Source organism: Carassius auratus, chromosome 43, assembly GCF_003368295.1.
Source record: "Carassius auratus strain Wakin chromosome 43, ASM336829v1, whole genome shotgun sequence".
Lineage (NCBI taxonomy): Eukaryota > Metazoa > Chordata > Actinopteri > Cypriniformes > Cyprinidae > Carassius > Carassius auratus.
Genome location: NC_039285.1, coordinates 13,971,158 through 13,990,009, shown reverse-complemented (window position 1 = coordinate 13,990,009; position 18,852 = coordinate 13,971,158). Strand labels below are relative to the sequence as shown.

General features: G+C 36.5%; 2 protein-coding genes across 4 annotated transcripts; one reads left to right on the top strand and one right to left on the bottom strand.

Moving 5' to 3' along the window:
• Window positions 1-656: 656 nt before the first annotated feature.
• LOC113061238 (protein FAM118B-like) lies at window positions 657-7,845 on the top strand. Its single transcript, XM_026230275.1, is given in 8 exon segments — window positions 657-820; window positions 935-979; window positions 1,911-2,000; window positions 2,381-2,632; window positions 5,244-5,472; window positions 5,851-5,909; window positions 5,911-5,977; window positions 7,783-7,845. Coding segments are annotated over 6 exon segments (753 nt in total). The 5' UTR covers window positions 657-820; window positions 935-979; window positions 1,911-1,917.
• Window positions 7,846-9,429: 1,584 nt separating this feature from the next.
• LOC113061757 (signal recognition particle receptor subunit alpha-like) lies at window positions 9,430-18,529 on the bottom strand. 3 transcript variants are annotated; one of them, XM_026231169.1, is made up of 15 exons: window positions 18,379-18,529; window positions 18,140-18,289; window positions 16,988-17,071; window positions 16,728-16,891; window positions 16,376-16,545; window positions 16,142-16,289; window positions 15,024-15,171; window positions 14,816-14,937; window positions 14,599-14,717; window positions 13,447-13,533; window positions 13,184-13,356; window positions 12,456-12,669; window positions 12,214-12,377; window positions 10,550-10,648; window positions 9,430-10,460 (listed from the first exon to the last, which is right to left on the bottom strand). In XM_026231169.1, exons 2-15 carry the CDS (start codon window positions 18,260-18,262, stop codon window positions 10,332-10,334), a joined length of 1,944 nt encoding a protein of 647 aa, XP_026086954.1. In that variant the 5' UTR covers window positions 18,263-18,289; window positions 18,379-18,529; the 3' UTR covers window positions 9,430-10,331. The 3 variants fall into 3 exon arrangements, with proteins under 3 accessions (XP_026086954.1, XP_026086953.1, XP_026086955.1); XM_026231168.1 differs by having other exon boundaries at window positions 18,140-18,425; XM_026231170.1 differs by having other exon boundaries at window positions 16,385-16,545; window positions 18,140-18,425.
• Window positions 18,530-18,852: the final 323 nt, after the last annotated feature.

Sequence of the window (18,852 nt, the reverse complement as noted above, 5' to 3'; positions counted from 1 at the left end):
AGTCGTGATAGCTGGCGTTGTTTATTGGTTGGACATTGACCAATAAGATGTCTTCATTCGCACCAAAGCCCCACCCCCGGCCCTGCTCTCTTAGTTCTGCATATACAAGTGCACAATAAGTGAGTTTTGCAACAGGAATACCACAAAAGGAGTGGCAAAAGTCAAAGCTTTAGGATTTGAACTTGTTTTGCCAGATCTGGAGGTTGTAAGGGCCGACTTGATGTTGTGCAGCAAAACTGAAGTAAAGTGCAAAAGTAAATATGTCGTAAACATTTGTGTTTGTCATTTTATTTTTGTGAATGTCATTCAAGACCTTTGTAACTATTAATCTACAACTTCCAATTCAAAACATGGGTGTTTTGGTCATTATCTGTGTGTGCAAATTGTAAGATTCAACTTTTCAAATCAGAGCTGTGAGTGTAAATTTCAACTTACAAATAGATATATTAATATGGCAAGTTCTCAAATTAACATTTTCAACCTCTTGAGTTTAGCTACTGATTTACCTCCATACTATTTCCAGTACGCGCCTCAGGCTTGCACAGTCAATTCACTCTTTGGAATCTTCGGTAATTCTCGGCAAACTTCGCAACGGCTAATTCGGTTCTTGTTGAGTCCTCTGTAATCCTCGGTAAACTTCGACAGTTGGTTGAATTGGCTCAATCGTTTTTTTTGAGTTGGACGTACTGATTGGCTACTGACGGCTTCATCAAACTGGAACTAAAGTTAACTTCGATTCAGTTTGATTTGTGAACCGTCAGAAAAGAACGATTCGTTCAAGAACCGAACATCACTAATTTTGGACTCTGAAGACTGACTGGTACTGATACCCTAACGTTACTGATATTTAGATCTTAGAATTTGTTCGATAAAAAAGAGAGTTTGCTTCTAGTGTTTTGTTTTATCATTAGCAAACACCTCGAACAAATTTAAGGGAGTAATTTGCTTGGATCCTAATTTTTTCTCTCTGTTCATCTGGGTAAGTCGTGTTTTAAGTTAACGTTACCCTTTTTGTTTCTGTACTGTTGTCGTTACATTATTTTAGTCGTTTGATGTTATTTAGCGGATTGGTACTTTAAGACAATCTCCTCTTTTCCGTTATCTCGATTTGTAACTTTAAGCATACAATTTATTATCATTATTATTAGTCGTGAAGTTTGGAGATTAAATAATATCTAAAAGACAATAGTGTAATATTCACCTGCATGCCAAAGCTGTATTGTATCACATATGGAACAAAATAAGCAACAGGTGACTTCAGGCTTCAAGTAACGCCCCCGCTAAAACAACGAGACATGTTATATAATAATTATTACGTTATTCGTACTCCTGATGGATTGGATTCAAAGATTAACAGAAAATAAAGTTATTCGTTTATAATAATTCGATTATTAGGCGCTTAAAATAAAGCTGTAGCTAGCCTGTTAGCTTGTTAGCTCGAGGATGTCTGATCAGTGTTTGTTATTGTAGGTTATGCAAATGATTTTTGGGCCCTTTATGTGTACCTGAATTTGACTGGCATGAATTTAAAAGAAAAACAAAGAGAAAACAGAAAGAAAAGAGAGATACCCTGTCATCTGTTAATTCCTGAGTGAAGTATATACAACAAAATCACTGCAGCATCTTCAGATTTCTTGCTTTAAATACCCTGAAAACCGTTCCTCCAGCCACAGGAGAATAAATCTCTTTCAGTGTCAAGATGGCAAAGGACAATTAGTTCAGTTAAGCTTAATTAACCTTATAAATGAGCACTTGACTTTGGTCTAAGACTAATCTTAAATTCACTAGGTTTATATAATGAAATTATGTTATAAAACTGTGTAGTTTTTCATATAAATTAATCTGTCTGTCTGTTGTGTAGCGTTTTGGTCAATATTTGTTGTTTGTACTTGGGGATCTGTGTTTCTCAGGAGTCGAATGGCCTCTGTTGTTACAGTGAAGACAGAGAAGCGTCCTTCCCATGACTCTGACGATGGCGACACAGTGGCTAAGAAGGCCAGGTATGAAAACAACAAATGTTCGTGTCTTGCTTTGCTGCCAGCACATTCCCAGGGAGAGCCAAATATTCTTCACTGAAGTCAGCTCCTGTTTGCTGACTTGTTCTTATGAACGTGTGATTTTTCAAAGACCTGTACTGCCTGATAAGAAAAACCTTTTCCAATTCTCTGGAAAAAATGGTAGTTCACCCTAACGTGACAATTCTGTCATCATTTACACACCCTCATGTCATTCTGTCTTCTGTCTTGACATTTTACTGATTGTTTAAAAGTTTTAGATCATATTTTTGAAATCTGTTTAAATCATGCCTGGCATGCAACTCTGTAGCATAGTTCCATTCGTTCCTCTGACCTGTTTACATTTCCTCTCCTTGGCTGAGTAGGAAGCTGTTGCCCAACCTGAAGACGAAGCGTGCTCCTGAGCTGGTGCTGGTGATCGGCACGGGGGTGAGTTCAGCCGTAGCTCCTCAGGTCCCCACGCTGCCCTCCTGGAAAGGTCTGATCCAGGCGCTGCTCGATGCTGCCAATGACTTTGATCTGCTTGAGGAGGAAGAGAGCCGCCGCTTCCAGAAAAGTCTGCAAGAGGACAAGAACCTGGTGCATGTTGCTCATGACCTTATCCAGAAACTTTCACCATTTTCTTACCACTTACCACTAATTGCACATAAGGCAGTTTCTACTCCAGTCCGTTTTTCTTTAATAATATTAAACAGCAACTGGAAATATTGGAATATTAATTAATCTTGAAACACTGATTGAGCAATTACAAGAAACATTTCAGTATGTTGTACTGTTTCTTTTAACATACCTTCTCATGTTTGTTTATTCTGTGTAATAACCAGTAGCAAAGAAGAAGAAATGTGCTTTGTGTGCTGCTTCGACTGATGCTGATGGGCTATAGTGATCTGTTATGCCGATGTTTCAGTTTCTGTGTTTAAGGAAAAGTTTGTAGGGCAAGGAAAAACCTTGAAAAAAAAATCTGTATTGTTGATCCCTAATAAACATGTGGATCATTAGGACAATTCTGGGCCATGCACGGACCGCAGAGCACAACAATGAGTTTGTCCATCATTAGTCCCTTTCTTTCTCTCCAGCCAAAATGGGGCGTAGAACCACGTGCCACCAGTGTTGTTTTTGTCGCCCCATCAAAACAGCACTCAGTGATTTATCCCTGTTTTTCATTGACAGGCCGCAGTATCATTTGCATCCAAACCCATCAGTGTCACTAGAGGATTTAGAAGGCATTAGGCCTGTGAAAGGGAGTTAGGTAATGAATTTCAGCTCCAGTGCTGGGGTTTCATTGCCTGGTCGTAGCTGAACAAAACACATCAACAGAACAACTCTGCTAGAAAAACACCAGCTTGCTGTCTGTCTCGATCCCAGTGAATCTCCGAGCTCGGTTTGTTTGTTGTTGTTAGTGTGAGGTCTTTCAGTGATTTAACATACGTGTGTGAGTGAGTCTCACGTGAGCAACGCAGACCACAGTGACACAAAAAAATAGGCTAATCTGAACATGCATCTAGGATTGCCTCCAGAACAACATGCTGCGGGCTAGATGTTAGTCCTTTCTGCTTCTACATTACATATTTCTTTAGTTATGCATTCTTTGTAATGTTCGCAGGAAGTCAGTGGATACCAAAATAAATTATCACTTTGACATGTTTGGGCATGAATATATAAGTCATGCTTGAAACACTCAAGACTGTTTTATTTATTAATTCAGACATCAATAGTATTGTGCTAATATGTTGATGAGCACGAAAAAAGTCCACACCCTTCCAAGAATGATTGCATGTTCATCTCGTTTCTGAATGCTTGTTGCTCAGTGCTGTTATTTTCACGTGGGCCCAATCAGGGCTCCAGACAAAAAAAAAAAAAAAAAAAATACCTTAGTAGACCTTAGGGAGGGTGACACAATATTGAATTTGTCACAGATGATAACAAGCCTGTAACGGATAAACTAATAGTCTAAAGGTCCTAAATCATTTTATGTCATTTTCACAATTTTTGTTGTTGTTGTCTGAAATTAATGGGTGCCATCAGAATGAGAGTCTAAATAGCTGATAAAAACATCACAGTAATCAACAAGTAACCGTCATTACTCCAGTCCATCATATAATGTCCTGTGAAGTGAAAAGCTGCATGTTTGTAGGTTAGCTATTTCATTTTGACGGCACCCATTCACAGCAGAGGACCCACTGGTAAGCAGGCGATGTAATGCTAAATTTCTTTCGTTAAGATTTACATTTTTAAGTGAACTTTACCTTTAACTATTCTTCTACACATTTTCATTTGTGTGTCTACTTTCCTTTTACAGCATTATCATCTTCATTATTTTTTCTCCACTGAAACTTTCATGCTCATCGTCTTATTTTATTGCATCAACACAACAAATTATATAATAGATTACTCCTCACAGAACATACAATTAAAAAGAAATGACATACATTTTTTAAAATCATATTTTCAACAATGGTGATTCGGAATATGCATATTTTTATTCTCAAAACAACTGTTTTAGGTGCAGTCTGGAGCCCTGATAAAATGTTATTTGAGTGGTTTGATACAAAAAATTTCTGCACCCATTTTACATGTGTATTTAATGCTGAGTGCATATGATCAGAATGAGAAAGAGGTTAATAGCAGGTGTAAACAGTTGAAAGACATTTACTCCACTGAGATCAGAGGCATTATTAGTGCACATCATAACTGCTGATAATTAGCCTCTTCCTAAGAAAGTGGATTCTGCAAGCTTCTCTCTCTCTCTCTCTCTCTCTCTCTCTCTGGTTTTCCATGTGCCTCTGCCAAGCTCAGAAAATGAATTCAGCTCAGTGTAATAAGATTGATTCTGAGCAGGACAAGGGCACTGCTGTCAAACGTCCTCTATTTTAAGCCCTCTCTCCGTACTACTACTAATTACCTACAGTCAGCCTAAATATTTGACTGAAGTATTCCATTTCTTATGAGATTTCTATTATCAGGGTTAAAGTTTGCATTGGCGAACATCACCATGTGTAAAAATCAAGATCATTTCATTGCCTTTAAGCCTTAATATGAATTAGGGTGCTTTATTCCCTTTGATTGAGTTCCATGGAGAACATTTCAAGGCCTGTGAAGAAGATGAAACTTATTTCCCCTTTCAGGAAGCCTGCTGTGGTTCACTCTTGTAACTTTGCATTCCCATAAGAGTTATTTGAATAGTCCTTTAGTCGATTTGTTTTTCCCTACATCTCAAATTTTTTTGTAGCGCACGGGAAATGTTCGCTCCACCTTTTTTAAAGACTGCCTCTACGAGGTGTTTGATGACCTGGAGAGTAAGATGGAGAACGCTGGGAAGCATCTGCTTCGCTCCGTGCTGCAGTTGATGGAGAGTGGCGCTCTGGTCCTCACCACCAACTTTGACAATCTGCTAGAGATCTACGCTGCCCACCAAGGAACCAAGCTGGAGTCTCTGGATCTCACAGATGAGAAGAAGGTACCAGTTATGTCTGCATTATATAGCAGTGCAGTTCACACTGCCTTATCGGATGCTATCCATTTGAATAGTGAAGGAGGTCTAATTTTGGTCTGTGCAGAAAATGCAGCATTAATGAAAGAAAATACTTCAATAACCTGTCATTTATTCTCCATGACATTTCTTTTCTGATGTAACAATATTATTCAGTTCCCTATGTCTTTATTCATCAGGCCATGTGTGGTTTTCCAGCACGGCCTTTAGATGGGTGTTTATGCACCTTTTGCATCAAATGCCTCTTGATTAGAACCTGCAGTCATTGAAAGCAGCTGCATGCTCCTATTGGGAGCCGGATTGGGAGCAGTGGAGGATGAAATGCCGCTGTGTGGCTGTGTGCAGGTTCTGGAGTGGGCTCAGGAGAAGAGAAGACTGAGCGTGCTTCATATTCACGGTGTTTACCAACCCCAGCGGCATCGTGCTGCATCCTGCTGGCTACCAGAATGTTCTGAGGAACACAGAAGTCATGGTGAGTGACTGTTTTCTGCTCTCACCGAGGTGGAGGACACTGTGAACCAAAGCATTCTGGGCGGAAGAGATTCTCCAGTCCTTGAAATAATTCACCCAAATAAGACATGTTATGACAGCATTATATAAAGTTTATATGATGTTGATAAAAACAGAATAACAATTTATTATGTAATGATGATCTATTTATGACATAATGCAGTTTTTAAGTCTAGATCAGTTAATTTCGGTGCATAAAGTAAAAAATGTCAGGGTGAGACATAGGGATTTATTGAAATAAAACCAGAATTGCGATATGACTCAGTGCGATTATCAAATTGGAATAAATGTGCTGTGTTTTTAAAAGTGTGGCACTGTGCTTATTAAGGGCTTCCCATGGTTTAAAGCTGCAGTCGGTAACTTTTGACGCTCTAGCGGTTAATAAACAGAACTGCTTGCGTCTTGCGGAAGAACATCGTAGCCGGAACTGCTTCTCTCTGTTTATGTCTATGAAGAATCACAAAGGTACTGGGTTACTCCGCCGCGGTACCCCCGAAGCAATCTAAAATAGTCCGAATATAAACACTTATTATAGGTGCACCCTAGTGATTCAGGACAAGCCAAAAACACGGTTTGGAAAATGGATTCATGGTGTACTCGTTTATTATATACATTTTTCTACATTTTGAACACAAACAAAGTTACGGACCGCAGCTCTGATTGGTTGTTTTTTACCGGGAGCGCATGACTTTCTGCAAATGGCAATAGGACACTGGGAGGAGCCAGAGGAGCTTGATTTTTTTCACAGATTATCTGTCTCATATTCTACTGTCAGGAGATAATGACAGGTTTAATAAATATGTAAAAAAATATTTTTTTTTTACAAAAGTTCCCTACAGCACCTTTAACGTTTGAAAATGAAGAAATAAATACACCAAAAATGTTTAGTAATGTAGCTTTAAAAATATTACTTTTCTAAAATGATCCTTTTTATTTTTTTGTTATAGTTTTTTTATTTAGTAGATGCAGTAGTATTTATAATAATTATAATGATGATAATAATAATAATAATAATAATTAATAATAAATTACCAATAATAATAACATGTAAAATATTATGTATATGTATTATTATTATTATTATTATTTTATATTAGAATATTTTATAGTCTTACTGATATATAATCCCTTAACTTTACAAATTATGAAGCTGGATATTTTTTAAATAGTGTTTTAAATCACAATTACGATTTTTAGCAGAAAATAAGACCCCCCAAATCATGTAGTGTTATAATTATTGTAATATCAAAATTAAGAAAAAAATAAATAAAAATAATTAATGAAATGTATTTTAGCATAATTCTTTATTAAAATAATTAAAAATATTATTTGTTACTTTTGCATTTGCTACTAATATTTGAATAAATTCTGTTCACCAAACCAAAGTCATGTGGTGAGACTAGCATACAGAATAAAATTAATTATATTACAGAGACCCCTGCATGATTGTCAATATTAATAAATCTGTCAAAATATCAGATAATCGGATCCTTCCTGTACAACATTAACATTTTGTAAAAGCATATGTTTAATAAAAACAACTTACTATTACGATTACTAAAAAAATCTTTAAAAAACTGAAAAATTATTTATATTTCTAAATGAATAACTCATGATATACGTAAAGATAATTTTTACTCTGAAAAGGACATTTCAATTTTAAGTATTTTTTTATAAGATGAGTAGACTCGCATGTATTCAAAGTGTACAGAAAATCATCATATCAGTCCATAACTTCAGTTATTACATTGTTGTGTGATTTTGCAGAGGGAGATCCAGAAGCTTTATGAAATATATAACACACACACACACACTGTTTTTATTGGTTGAAAGATGATTAAGAACATTTATTACTAAATACATAATTACTAAATATGTCCTGTAAGGAGGAGAAAATTAAATAAACACTTTGTGTGTTACACTTTACGCGTGAGAATCCGGAAAATATGCTTTTACTACTTGTAAAATCATAAGCTGATGGTACGAATCAAAATTCATGTGATTTCTCAGTCTTTACTTACAGAAGCACCTTCGCATCCATGAATCTACTTGAACTTGTCAGGAGGAGACTGACTAATAATGAGGATAATGATATAATTATATCATTCCTCTCAAGCTACACAGCTTTCAATACATTTTATTGTACTTTTGACAGTCCCTATTTCTAGTTGTAAATGCTTGGCCAGAAAAAAATTATGTAAACAATTGTTTATAAACCTTTTGTATTTTAACTAGTGGTATCATCTCTGTCCATAAATGTCTTTTTAGGTATTTATAAAGCGGTTGTAAAATAAAGCTTCTGTTTGATACCAAATGTGCAGTGAATATGTTTTCATGAATTACATCTACCCCCACCTTATTCTTAAAGGGGTCATATGATGTTGCTAAAAAAAACATTATTTTGTGTATGTGGTATAATGCAGTGCGTTTATGCGTTTTTCCACATACTGTAGTATATTGTTTTTCCTGTATGCACTGTCTTTCTGCCTTTTTTTTTTTTTTTTTTACAAAGCTCATTGTTCTGAAAATAGAGGTGTGCTCTGATTGGTCAACTATCCAGTGCTTTGTGATTGGCTGAATGCCTCTAGCGTGTGATGGAAATGTTATGCCCCTTGTCATACTTTGATGCTTGTGTCGGTCAGAACAGTGGCGAGACAGGATTAAAACCATAAAACTCATTTCAAACGAGTCATTTATTGCATCCAGTGGGGACATAATTACTGATTATAATGACTTATAAAGTCATCGCACCACGTAAACATAAAACCATGTCTGCATTTGTGATCAGAGAAACGGCAAACAACAAGCTCTATTCCCAGCGGTTCTCAATTCGTCCTCACGCCCCACTGCTCTGCACATATTGTATGTCTTTCTTTGTTAACAAACCTGATTCAGATAATCAGCTCATTAGAAGCTAGCTCTGTGCATGAACTGTGTTCCCATTGACATGGTCCTTATACAGTGTTCATTGCTCCCTACTCCCTGAGCAGGGGAAATCTGTTGAAGTTTACCTCACTTCGGAACATTCATTTATGGATTTGCACTGTGCAACGTCTTCACATCATATACATCTGTTAATAAATACAATTTAAATTCACCTCTCACACACTTCAATGCACTTTAAATGGAACATATACGTTCGCTTCGAACTGGAATCATGCTGAAATATCCTGTGATGTCCACTTCGCAGGCAACTTACATTTGGAAACTTGGAATTGTGAGAGAAAAAAAAAAAGGACAGAATTCTTGAGATTATGTCATGCCATTTTGATATTGTTAGTGATAAAAACTGAATTTTGAGATAAAAAGTGACAGTTACATGTTTTTCCCCTTGTGGCAGAAAAACGGGCCTCCGCAGAATTGCTGAGAATAGCAGTATAGGAACCAATTAGAGGCTACTAGTACCAAACATGATGTCATTACAAGCTATTGTAGCATTTTTATTTAAGAAATATTACACATTCTCAAAATACAATAAATGTTCTCTATGAAGCTGTCCAGTCTTGCCACTGTGCTAGTGCTAATTAACACAAGGTGAAAGAGAATTAAGACCTGAATTTGTTTTAAGAAAACGGGATCTGAAAGAAAAGAGTGGCAGGACAGTCACTGATGAATTAAAACAAATATGTAACTTCGCAGGGCTTCAGACAGTTTGGTATACGCAGCATTTTACAACTCTTTGCTGAGGCGTCTTTAAACCTCAAGCACCAACCATACAAAACCTAACAATACTTTTCATTTCCAGAGACATGGAAAGCCTGAGTGAGAAAAGGCAGCGTTTGCACAGAATTGTTTTGGGAACAACGGCTAACTTGTTTTGAGGCACTATGGTATTGATTTCACGAGACCGTTTGGGTTGCAGGCCATCATCTGAATGACCTACACTAATCAAAAAGCAGACAAAATACATTTAGAATATATTATATATCTTTTATAACATTTGAGTAACACCTCAGTCCATCTTTTTTGGGGGGGTGGGCAGAAAGTACAAGAACAATTGATCGTAGAGAACAGTTGTTCTCATTACATAAATGAAAACCAAACCAATGCTGTCTGATTGGCTGTGTTGCATGTCAATCAAAAATGGTTGCTGAGGTGAGATCAAGTCAAATGATATTCCTTCCACTCATTAAACTGAAACACTATTTTTTTTTCCTGGAACAAAACACAAAGGAGGATCCTAAATAAGAACTGAATTTCAGTTAAACCTGTAGGAAAAGCATGTCTGCATTCACAGGAAGCTGAGAGGGTCTCATATCTAGCTTAAGCGAAACCGTCGCTGGAGCAGCAGAGGAAGGTGATGTGGGTGGTGTATCTCAGGCCTTCATGAGCGCGCTGACCACAGCCCTGGCGTTGAGGCTGCGCAGATCACTGTACGTCTGCCCGGTGCCCACAAACACGATGGGCTGACCGGTGATGTAGGTCATGGAGATGGCAGCGCCCACCTACAGGAAACAATGTGGAGTTTCTCTTAACCAAAATCCATTTCATATAAACGGTTACAAAGCCATGAAAAAGGATCCTGGAGTCATACCTTGTCATCAATGGTGTCAAACTTGGTGAGAACGATGCCGTCGATGAGCCTGGGTTTGTCAGTCTTGGAATGATCAGCCAGCGCTTGATTAAATTTAACCTACAACACAGCAGCAAACATCCTCTACATCAACAGTGATGTGGAATATTTCTGAGAAGCTCAGGACTGGGTTTCAGATAGCAGTTTCCCACATGCAAATGGATACAATAGAAACAGAACAATCCTGTGCAGCCCAGATATGGAGTTATACCGCATTAACTTCTCCTTGTGTGTGTTTGATTTTATGTCTCTCAGTGTTCTTATACATAGATGTTGCCATGTTGTACCGGTTACTCTTCTCAAAGTAGTTAAAACTGACCAAACCATTTTTGTAATTATATATCTTGGAGGCTGTCTGATTATTTATTTATTTTGATTGTTTTTGATATTTGGTTACCGTGGCTGCATTTATCAGAGCAAAAATACAATAAAACAACAACAACAACAACAAAAAGTTATATTGTGAACTATCATTACAATTCAAAATAATAGTTTTCTATTTAAAAAAAAAAAATCTATATGGACGAAAAATGTTAAAAGTAAAAAACACAACAAAAAATAACTAAATTTCCACTAAAAATAAAATGAAAACAAAAACTGTTTTTACGTCTTGATATTTCTGTGCAAACCATGATACACTTTTGCACATTAAGTAAAAAGAACAGCATTTAATTAACAGGGATGCATCGAAATGAAAATTCGGGTCGAAACCTAAATTCTTTGTAATAATTATTTATTTTATTAAATGAAATACAGTATATTTGTAAGACTTTTTAATAACTAAATTTGAATGATACAGAATAAAAAAAACAACAGCAAAAAAAACAAAAACAAGCCACAACGCACACTGATAGAGTGGGAATATTGAGGAAGCATCACACCGTGCAGATAAATTTAATGCATCCTTGTTTAAAGAAAGGTATCAATTTCTACTTAAAAAAAAAAAAAAAAAAGAGATAAAAATCTTCCATTATGATTTAAGGACTTTAATGGCATTCTTTCGATCTTCCTTGTAAGACTCAAGTGTAAATCTTTGAACAATATCCTGTCCACAATTTTCAAATGAATGTAAGTGGAAGAAGAATTTACTGAAAAAAAAAAATATATATACTATATTTGTAACAGCGTATTATTTTAGTGCATTAATGCGCTCCGAGACATCAAGCCCTCTGTAGTTCAAAGGCACTTTTTATTTTCTAGAAAATAGGGCTGTCCGATATGAAAAAAAAAAAACCTATTGCGATTTCTTTTATCATATTTGCGATTTTGATTTTAATCACGATTTCGACACACACACAGACATGCTTTAAAGTCATAAATGCATTCAGTGTGAATTTAAAACAGATTTCCAAAAGAAAACCAAAAAGTTGTAACATGTCTCTAAAACAGACTATATGCCAGGTCAGTTCTGTTCTCACGCTCCATTAAGGCACGCTGTATTCTGATTGGTGTGGACAGCATACTTTGGGAAAATTGTGCTATAAAGCAATTTAAAAACAGCGCACGCTCAAATCGTGATTTTATGACAATTACGATAAATCACAAAGCCCTATCCAGAAACATTTGAAGATGGATACGTCATAGTAGCAGTCGCGTCTACAGGCCATACGAGGCATTGCACCTACCAGCTGATCCACAGCCTCATTCCCCACCAGCGCTTCTCCCACAAACAGCACCAGGTCTGGAGTGTTGACCGCGATCAGCTTCGCCAGAGCCGTCATCAGAGGGGCGTTATCCTGCATACGGCCGGCGGTATCGATCAGCACCACGTCAAAGCCCTGGTTACGAGCTGCAAGAGAGAAGGAGACGTGTTAACAAAAGAATCCGGGTGAAGTTTACTTTCTTTAATAATCACACTGTCTTTTACCAAAGGCGATAGCTTCCATGGCGATCCCAGCAGCGTCCTTGCCGTAGCCCTTCTCGAAGAGCTGTATGGCCGGCTGCCCTCCGTGCTTCTCGGGGGGGTGCAGAGAGTTCAGACGGCGCTGATGAGTCCTCAGCTGCTCCACGGCACCCGCACGGAACGTGTCACAGGCCGCGATGAGCACCGTGAAGCCGTTCTCGATCAGCCAATAAGAGATCTGTACCAAGAAAAAAAAGTCACATGACCTCTATATTATATTTAATATACTGTACTGAATTGCTGTTCAAGAAACATTTCTTATTATCAATGTTGAAAACAGTTAATTAAAAAAAAAAAGAGAGAAAAACTTTTGATTTAGTAAAGACTTATTAAATTAATTCAAATCCTATTAAAATGATTTCTGAAGGGTCATGTGACCGTGAATTCAGCTTTGCATCTCAGGAATAAATTACATTTTAAAATGTATTTAAATAAGAAACGTTTCTTTGAAATTGTAACAATATTATTTCACAGTATATTCACAGTTTTTACAGTATTTATGATTTAATAAATAAAGCCTTGTTGAGAATGAGACATTTTTATGAAACCAGAATACATTAAAATTCTCAACTGCATATGAATTTTTCAAGCACTTCTTAACAAAAGTCTGTTTTAAGTTAATCCAGATCATTAATTTCTATTGGGTAATTTCAAGAAATTTAAGGACCTTTTGAGGTGTTTTTTTTTTTTACCTTGGCGAGGTTGGTGGACTTGCCGACACCGTTCACCCCACAGAAGGTGATGACGAAGGGTTTGCGCTGAGAACGAGCCTCTAGCACGTCTCTCAAGATGTCCACGCGCCGCTTGGGCTGCAGGATCTGCACCAGAGAGTCCTGCAGAGCCTGCTTTACTGTAGAGGCCACAGCTGGAGAGAGAACGCCAGGAGAAGACTTACATGAGCAGAAGGCCAGAAAGCAGGACAAGACAAACAGGTGTGTGAAAGCTGTTCACTCACTGGTGAAGGTGCCCATGACTTTGCCTTCCAGCTTCTTGGCCACAGAGTTACAGAGCTGCGAGGCAATTTCAGCGGCTACATTCTTGGCTAAAGAAACAAGAAAACTGCAATTAGTTTGATCCAGCTATAACGTAGACCGTATACACAGTTCCATGATTAATGAAATCTTGAAGCATTATTTTGATCAGGTCCGTTTATGATCTTTTCAATAATTTCATTAAAAAGAACAGACTGTAAAAAGAACAATTAAGTCATGAATCAAAATCCTGTATTGCTCACAAGCAAGTTTTATAAGGATCGATAACCAACTGTGGGGTTTTTAATCCCCAAATATGATCATCCGTATGTGAGAGAACGCATCTTAAAATTTAAAAGGCAGCTATACATTTTCCATGTATAAAGACCCAGTTTATACTGTGGAAAATTAATATTCTAAATGCATAAAATATTATCAGGATCAGGTTTCGGTTATGCTTGTTTAATCCTATATCACTGTACTATTAGATATTTGATATGTTTTTACTTAATAAAATTTTCATTTATTTATATAAAAATAGTGTAATTATTACTTCGTTTATACCTACAGTACTGTACTATGTACTTATTTATCTAATCAAATTATCCTTATTTTAATCAGATAATTTTTTTTCTAGATGTACTGTGCTGTTAGATGTATTATTTATTCATAAAATTGTTTAAAATGATTAATTGCAATCTTTTTTTAATCAATTTCAGTTAAATGTATTAATTTATATCATTTTTATGCTTTTGAATTTTATTTTACTCTTTTTTTTAATCACAAAATTATGCTTCTCTTTACTGTACTGTTAAATTTAGTATGCATTTATATCAATTTTAACATTTAAGACATTTTTATTTTACTCAAATGTTTTTACACAAAGATTTTTTACACATTATCAACTACAGTATCTTTTTTAAGATGCCATATATATATATATATATATATATGTGTGTGTGTGCTTTTAACCAAAATGACTTACAAAAGAGGGTAATAGAAACAAATTCAAAGTTAATTTTGATGAATTTTCCAGGTCTAGAAAACGCCATATTACAGTTTGTCACAGGCTTTCCATGACTAAACCCTATAATCGTTTTAAAAACATGTAAACAAATGATGTGCAATTGTCATACCGATGAGGTGATCCTTCATCTTGTCCAGGACTGGCTCCATGTCCTCCTGAGTCAGATTTTTAGCTCCCACCAGGCCTTTCAGCATCCCAAACATTCCCCCGAAACCACCCTTTTTGCCTCTGAAAGGAAACCACACAGAATGCACATTCAATATCAATTGTAGACACAGAAGCAGCGAGTAGAGATGAAGAAATACAACATTTGAATAGAATGTTACCCTTTCTTGTTAGTGTCTGCCACCACAACCTTGTCCTCCTCTTGCACTTCTTCATCTTCATCATCTGAGGACTCATAATCGACACCTCGCAGGTCACCCTTCATCGAATCCACCTGGATCAGCTGGGAGGAACACAGTTACCTGACAGTTTCATCTGCAAAGTTTTGAGTTTGAGACCGTCTGTCAGGAGTAATAATGGACTGCTCACCGGTTCAGCTGTGGCATCGGGGTCTTGGTTCTGTGCATCACTGGAGTCTCCATTGGTTCCACTGTAATCCAGCTCTGCAATCCTCTTCCCGCTCATATCCCACACCCGGTTCACCTTCCCCTTTGGCTTCTGGGGTTTAGGGGACTTACTGTACGATACATTTACATTTAATCAGTTTTTACCCAAAAGCGACTTACAAAATTATACAAACACAACAAAATAAAAACTTGTAAACGATACTAAAATGTTATACTATTATATTGTTTGTTTGGAATTTTTATATTTCAAAGTTTTAAAATGTATTTTGTTGTGTTTTTGACTTTTTTTTTTTTCTTTTTTTTATACATTTTGTATTTATTTATTAGATTTAATCATTTTAGTATTTTAACTTAACCGAAAATTAGAAATATATTGCTTTGCTAACTAGTTATTTTTTTTATTTAATGCTTATTTTATTTCAAGTTACAATTTTATTTTTTATGGTTTAAAGGTATGTTTACGTGACGACGACTGTACAAAAACAGAAAAGTTCTTCCTTTGCATTTTCAAAAGAGGATGTCTGCAAATATACCTGTAGACTAAACACGTAATATGCATGTGCATGACGTCACTGTTTTCACAAATTCATGTTTTTATTTTTAATATTGTTTCCAAAAACTTGCACTTTGAAACCTATTCAAAAGTTTGTGTTTCCAATATACTGTTCCTGTAGCTCAATTGATAGAGCATTGCGTTATGAAGCGCAAGGTTGGAGGTTCGATTCCCCGGGAACACATGATAGGTAAAAATTGAAAGCCCGAATGCAATGGACTCTGGATAAAAGCGTCTGCTAAATGCATACATTTAATTTTTTATTTAATTTAAATGTACGGCCTAAACACATTAAAGATTTTTGTTGAATAAGGTATATTGTAAGCAGCTTCTTAGTTAATAATAATAACCATGCTTTAAAAATCTTCTTTGTTCAGGATAAATTATTATAACTATGTCATCAGATGACCGATATGTTTAGTGAAAATCATGTTGAGATCTGTGACACCCGTGGGGCCCAAAATTCAAAAGTAGGGCCTCATGTGCCATAAACAAAGCTTTTTCTCACTATTCATAGAGTGCCTTGCCTGGACTTCTCTGGCTTTCCTCCACCCAGCTGCTTACTGATGAACTTGGCACGGTTCCTCTCGATAATCTCCTCTTGGGTCAGGCCCTCGTTTCCATTCTCCACAGCTTTCTTCGAGGCAGCTTTAGCCTGATCCCCTCCTGATTCAGCTGAGGAGAAGAAATGAAAGAACGGTTGCATTAACAACCTGTCGCTTGGGAAAAAAGCCACTGGTTTCCTACATTAATCATCTCACATTTCTCACCTTCCTTTTTGGCATTTTTACTTTTCTTGCCTACTTGCTCCTTGCTTTTGTCTCCATCTTTTGTCTCAATCATAGACTTCACAGTTTTCTGGGATTTCTGGGACTCATTGAAAGTCCTCATAGAGACGGGGGCCTTGGCTTTGCTGCTGCCCTCTGCCTCTCTGCAAATCACATACATAATATAATGAAGATGCCTAGAGTTTAAGTGTTGAAAATAAAATAACAATGTGGACACAGCTCTGCTGGTAAAGCTTGAGTGAGTAAAATTATTTTTTCCAGACAAAAATATGCTTTTTTTTGACAAAAATGTATATTTATTGACCCAGGAAAAGGTCTAGCTCACCGCAGAAGTATGTGGAAGTCATCTCCAAATTCAAAATGATTGAGCAGAAACTTTAGTGCGCCTCTCTTCTCCAGCTCATTCTTGTATCGATCTCTGAAGTGCAGCTGGACATCATCTATGAACTTGTCCACATACGTCAGCGTCAGGATCTTTTGAAAACCCACCTGAGACAGCAGAGGCAAACATCAGACACATGGACAGCTGTGACTGATCTGAAGAATTCGATCATTTGCATTGAAAGGAGGAAAATCTATACTCACTACAAACACAAGCTCGAACTCATTGTCCAGCTTGTATTTGAGACTGAGGGCATTGTGGGTGAAGGAGTTATTCCCACTCCTCTCCTGCAAAAGAAGAGCCAAGAAACAAACATTCAGTTTCACATATGTCTTAACACACATGTTGCTATAATCTAAATCTGACATTTTTACGATTAATCTTTCATCAAAATCAAGGCTGTACTTGGCTGAAAAGGCGGAATAAGTGTTGATTGCATTATAGATGATATTGATTAATTTTAAGTTAGATAATAGTTGATCAAACATATCTAATATCTGTGGAATGTTTGTTTTTACTAGTGGTTTTCTATTCTATGTTCTTTGAGTAAGCAGCTACTGCTGTTTACAATAAAAGTCTGTTTCTGCCACCGGATAAAATGTTTTTTTTTTCTTCTTCTTGCAAATTATAGATTATATCTCACAATTTGGGCACAAATCTCACAATTCTGAGAACAAAAAGGGCAGAGATCTGAGATATAAACTGTAAATTATGACTATGTAGAAATTAAAGTTTACATCTTGAAACTTGCAATTCAGTTTTTTTTCTGCCACAGAATAAAAAAATAAATAAAAGATAACTGTGACCTTTTTATTTCACAATTATTTTTCACAAATGTCAAAATTGCAAGTTTGTATCTCACAACTCGGAATTTTATTTTGATAGTAACAATCCTGAGTTTGTCACAACTCTGACTTTTTTCCCTTTGAATTGTGAGGTACTGAAATATAATTTTAATATAACAATAAATCGATATAACAATAATTTTCCAATAACGTGATAGGCTTTTATTAGAGGAGAAAAGTAATAATTTTTCATATAACATTATATTTGATTTGACAGTGAGCTATAATCTGTATTTTTTATTGAATCCTACAAGCAATTACATTTTTTTTGTGTTCTTTAAAAATAATAATATTTATATCAACATCTTGGAAACGACGAATAGATAGATTTACATTTATGAATATAGTAATACGATTATCTCTGTCAGTTTGTCGAGGCTGGTTCATGAAGCTTTACGCAACACTTATGGATGTCCAACAGGCACAAACTCCCGACTCAAATGCACCTGTAAGTCAATATTTGAGTTATTTAACATCCTCCTGTACACAGCTGACAGCGGCGGGCTTCACCTGCAGGATGACGGAGCGGAGGAGCGCGTTGATGGCTCCGCTGAAGGGTTCGGTGACTCCGGCTCCCTGGAAGCACCACAACACGATCCCGCCTTTACTAAAGATGGCGAAGAAGTCCAGCATCTCTGCCAAACACCAGTGAACCCGATACTACGAGCAACCGAACAAACACCGTTCAACAAAAAAGTATTAAAAAAATAATAAATAAATAAATATGTGCTTCAAAAGTTGGCCTCCACCTGACTTAACGTGCCGTCAGAATGAAGCCTCACGCTCAGACACGTCAGAGCCACAAACGAGGAAGTGACGCAACTTCCGTTTACGGTGGAGCTGCTGATGTTGCGTTAATATTATTTATATTTTAAAATAAATGTTCCCTCCTGGTGGAATGACCTCCCCAACTCAATTCGGACAGCTGAGTCCTTAGCCATCTTCAAGAATCGGCTTAAAACACATCTCTTCCATCTTTATTTGACCCTCTAAATTTAACACTCACTATTCTAATTCTATCTTAAAAAAAATCTAACTACCTTTCTAATCTTTTTGTATTCTATTTTCTTTTCATTAATTATGCAATTGTATGTGTGTGTGTGTGTGTGTGTGTGTAAAGACCTCTAACACTAGCTTGCTCTATTGTTTTTTATTCTATCTTTTTTCTTTTTATTTATTATATTATTTAAAATCCCATGCTACGTGTACTGTGTTAACCTAAC

Excerpts from the sequence above, each read along its gene's own strand:
- LOC113061757 (XM_026231169.1), bottom strand. The coding sequence starts at position 18,262 with ATGCTGGACTTCTTCGCCATCTTTAGTAAAGGCGGGATCGTGTTGTGG. Across the intron at positions 16,546-16,727 it reads GACTTCCACATACTTCTGCG|AGAGGCAGAGGGCAGCAGCA; the intron begins GTGAGCTAGACC and ends TGTGATTTGCAG. Across the intron at positions 10,649-12,213 it reads ATGAGGCTGTGGATCAGCTG|GTTAAATTTAATCAAGCGCT; the intron begins GTAGGTGCAATG and ends GCTGTGTTGTAG.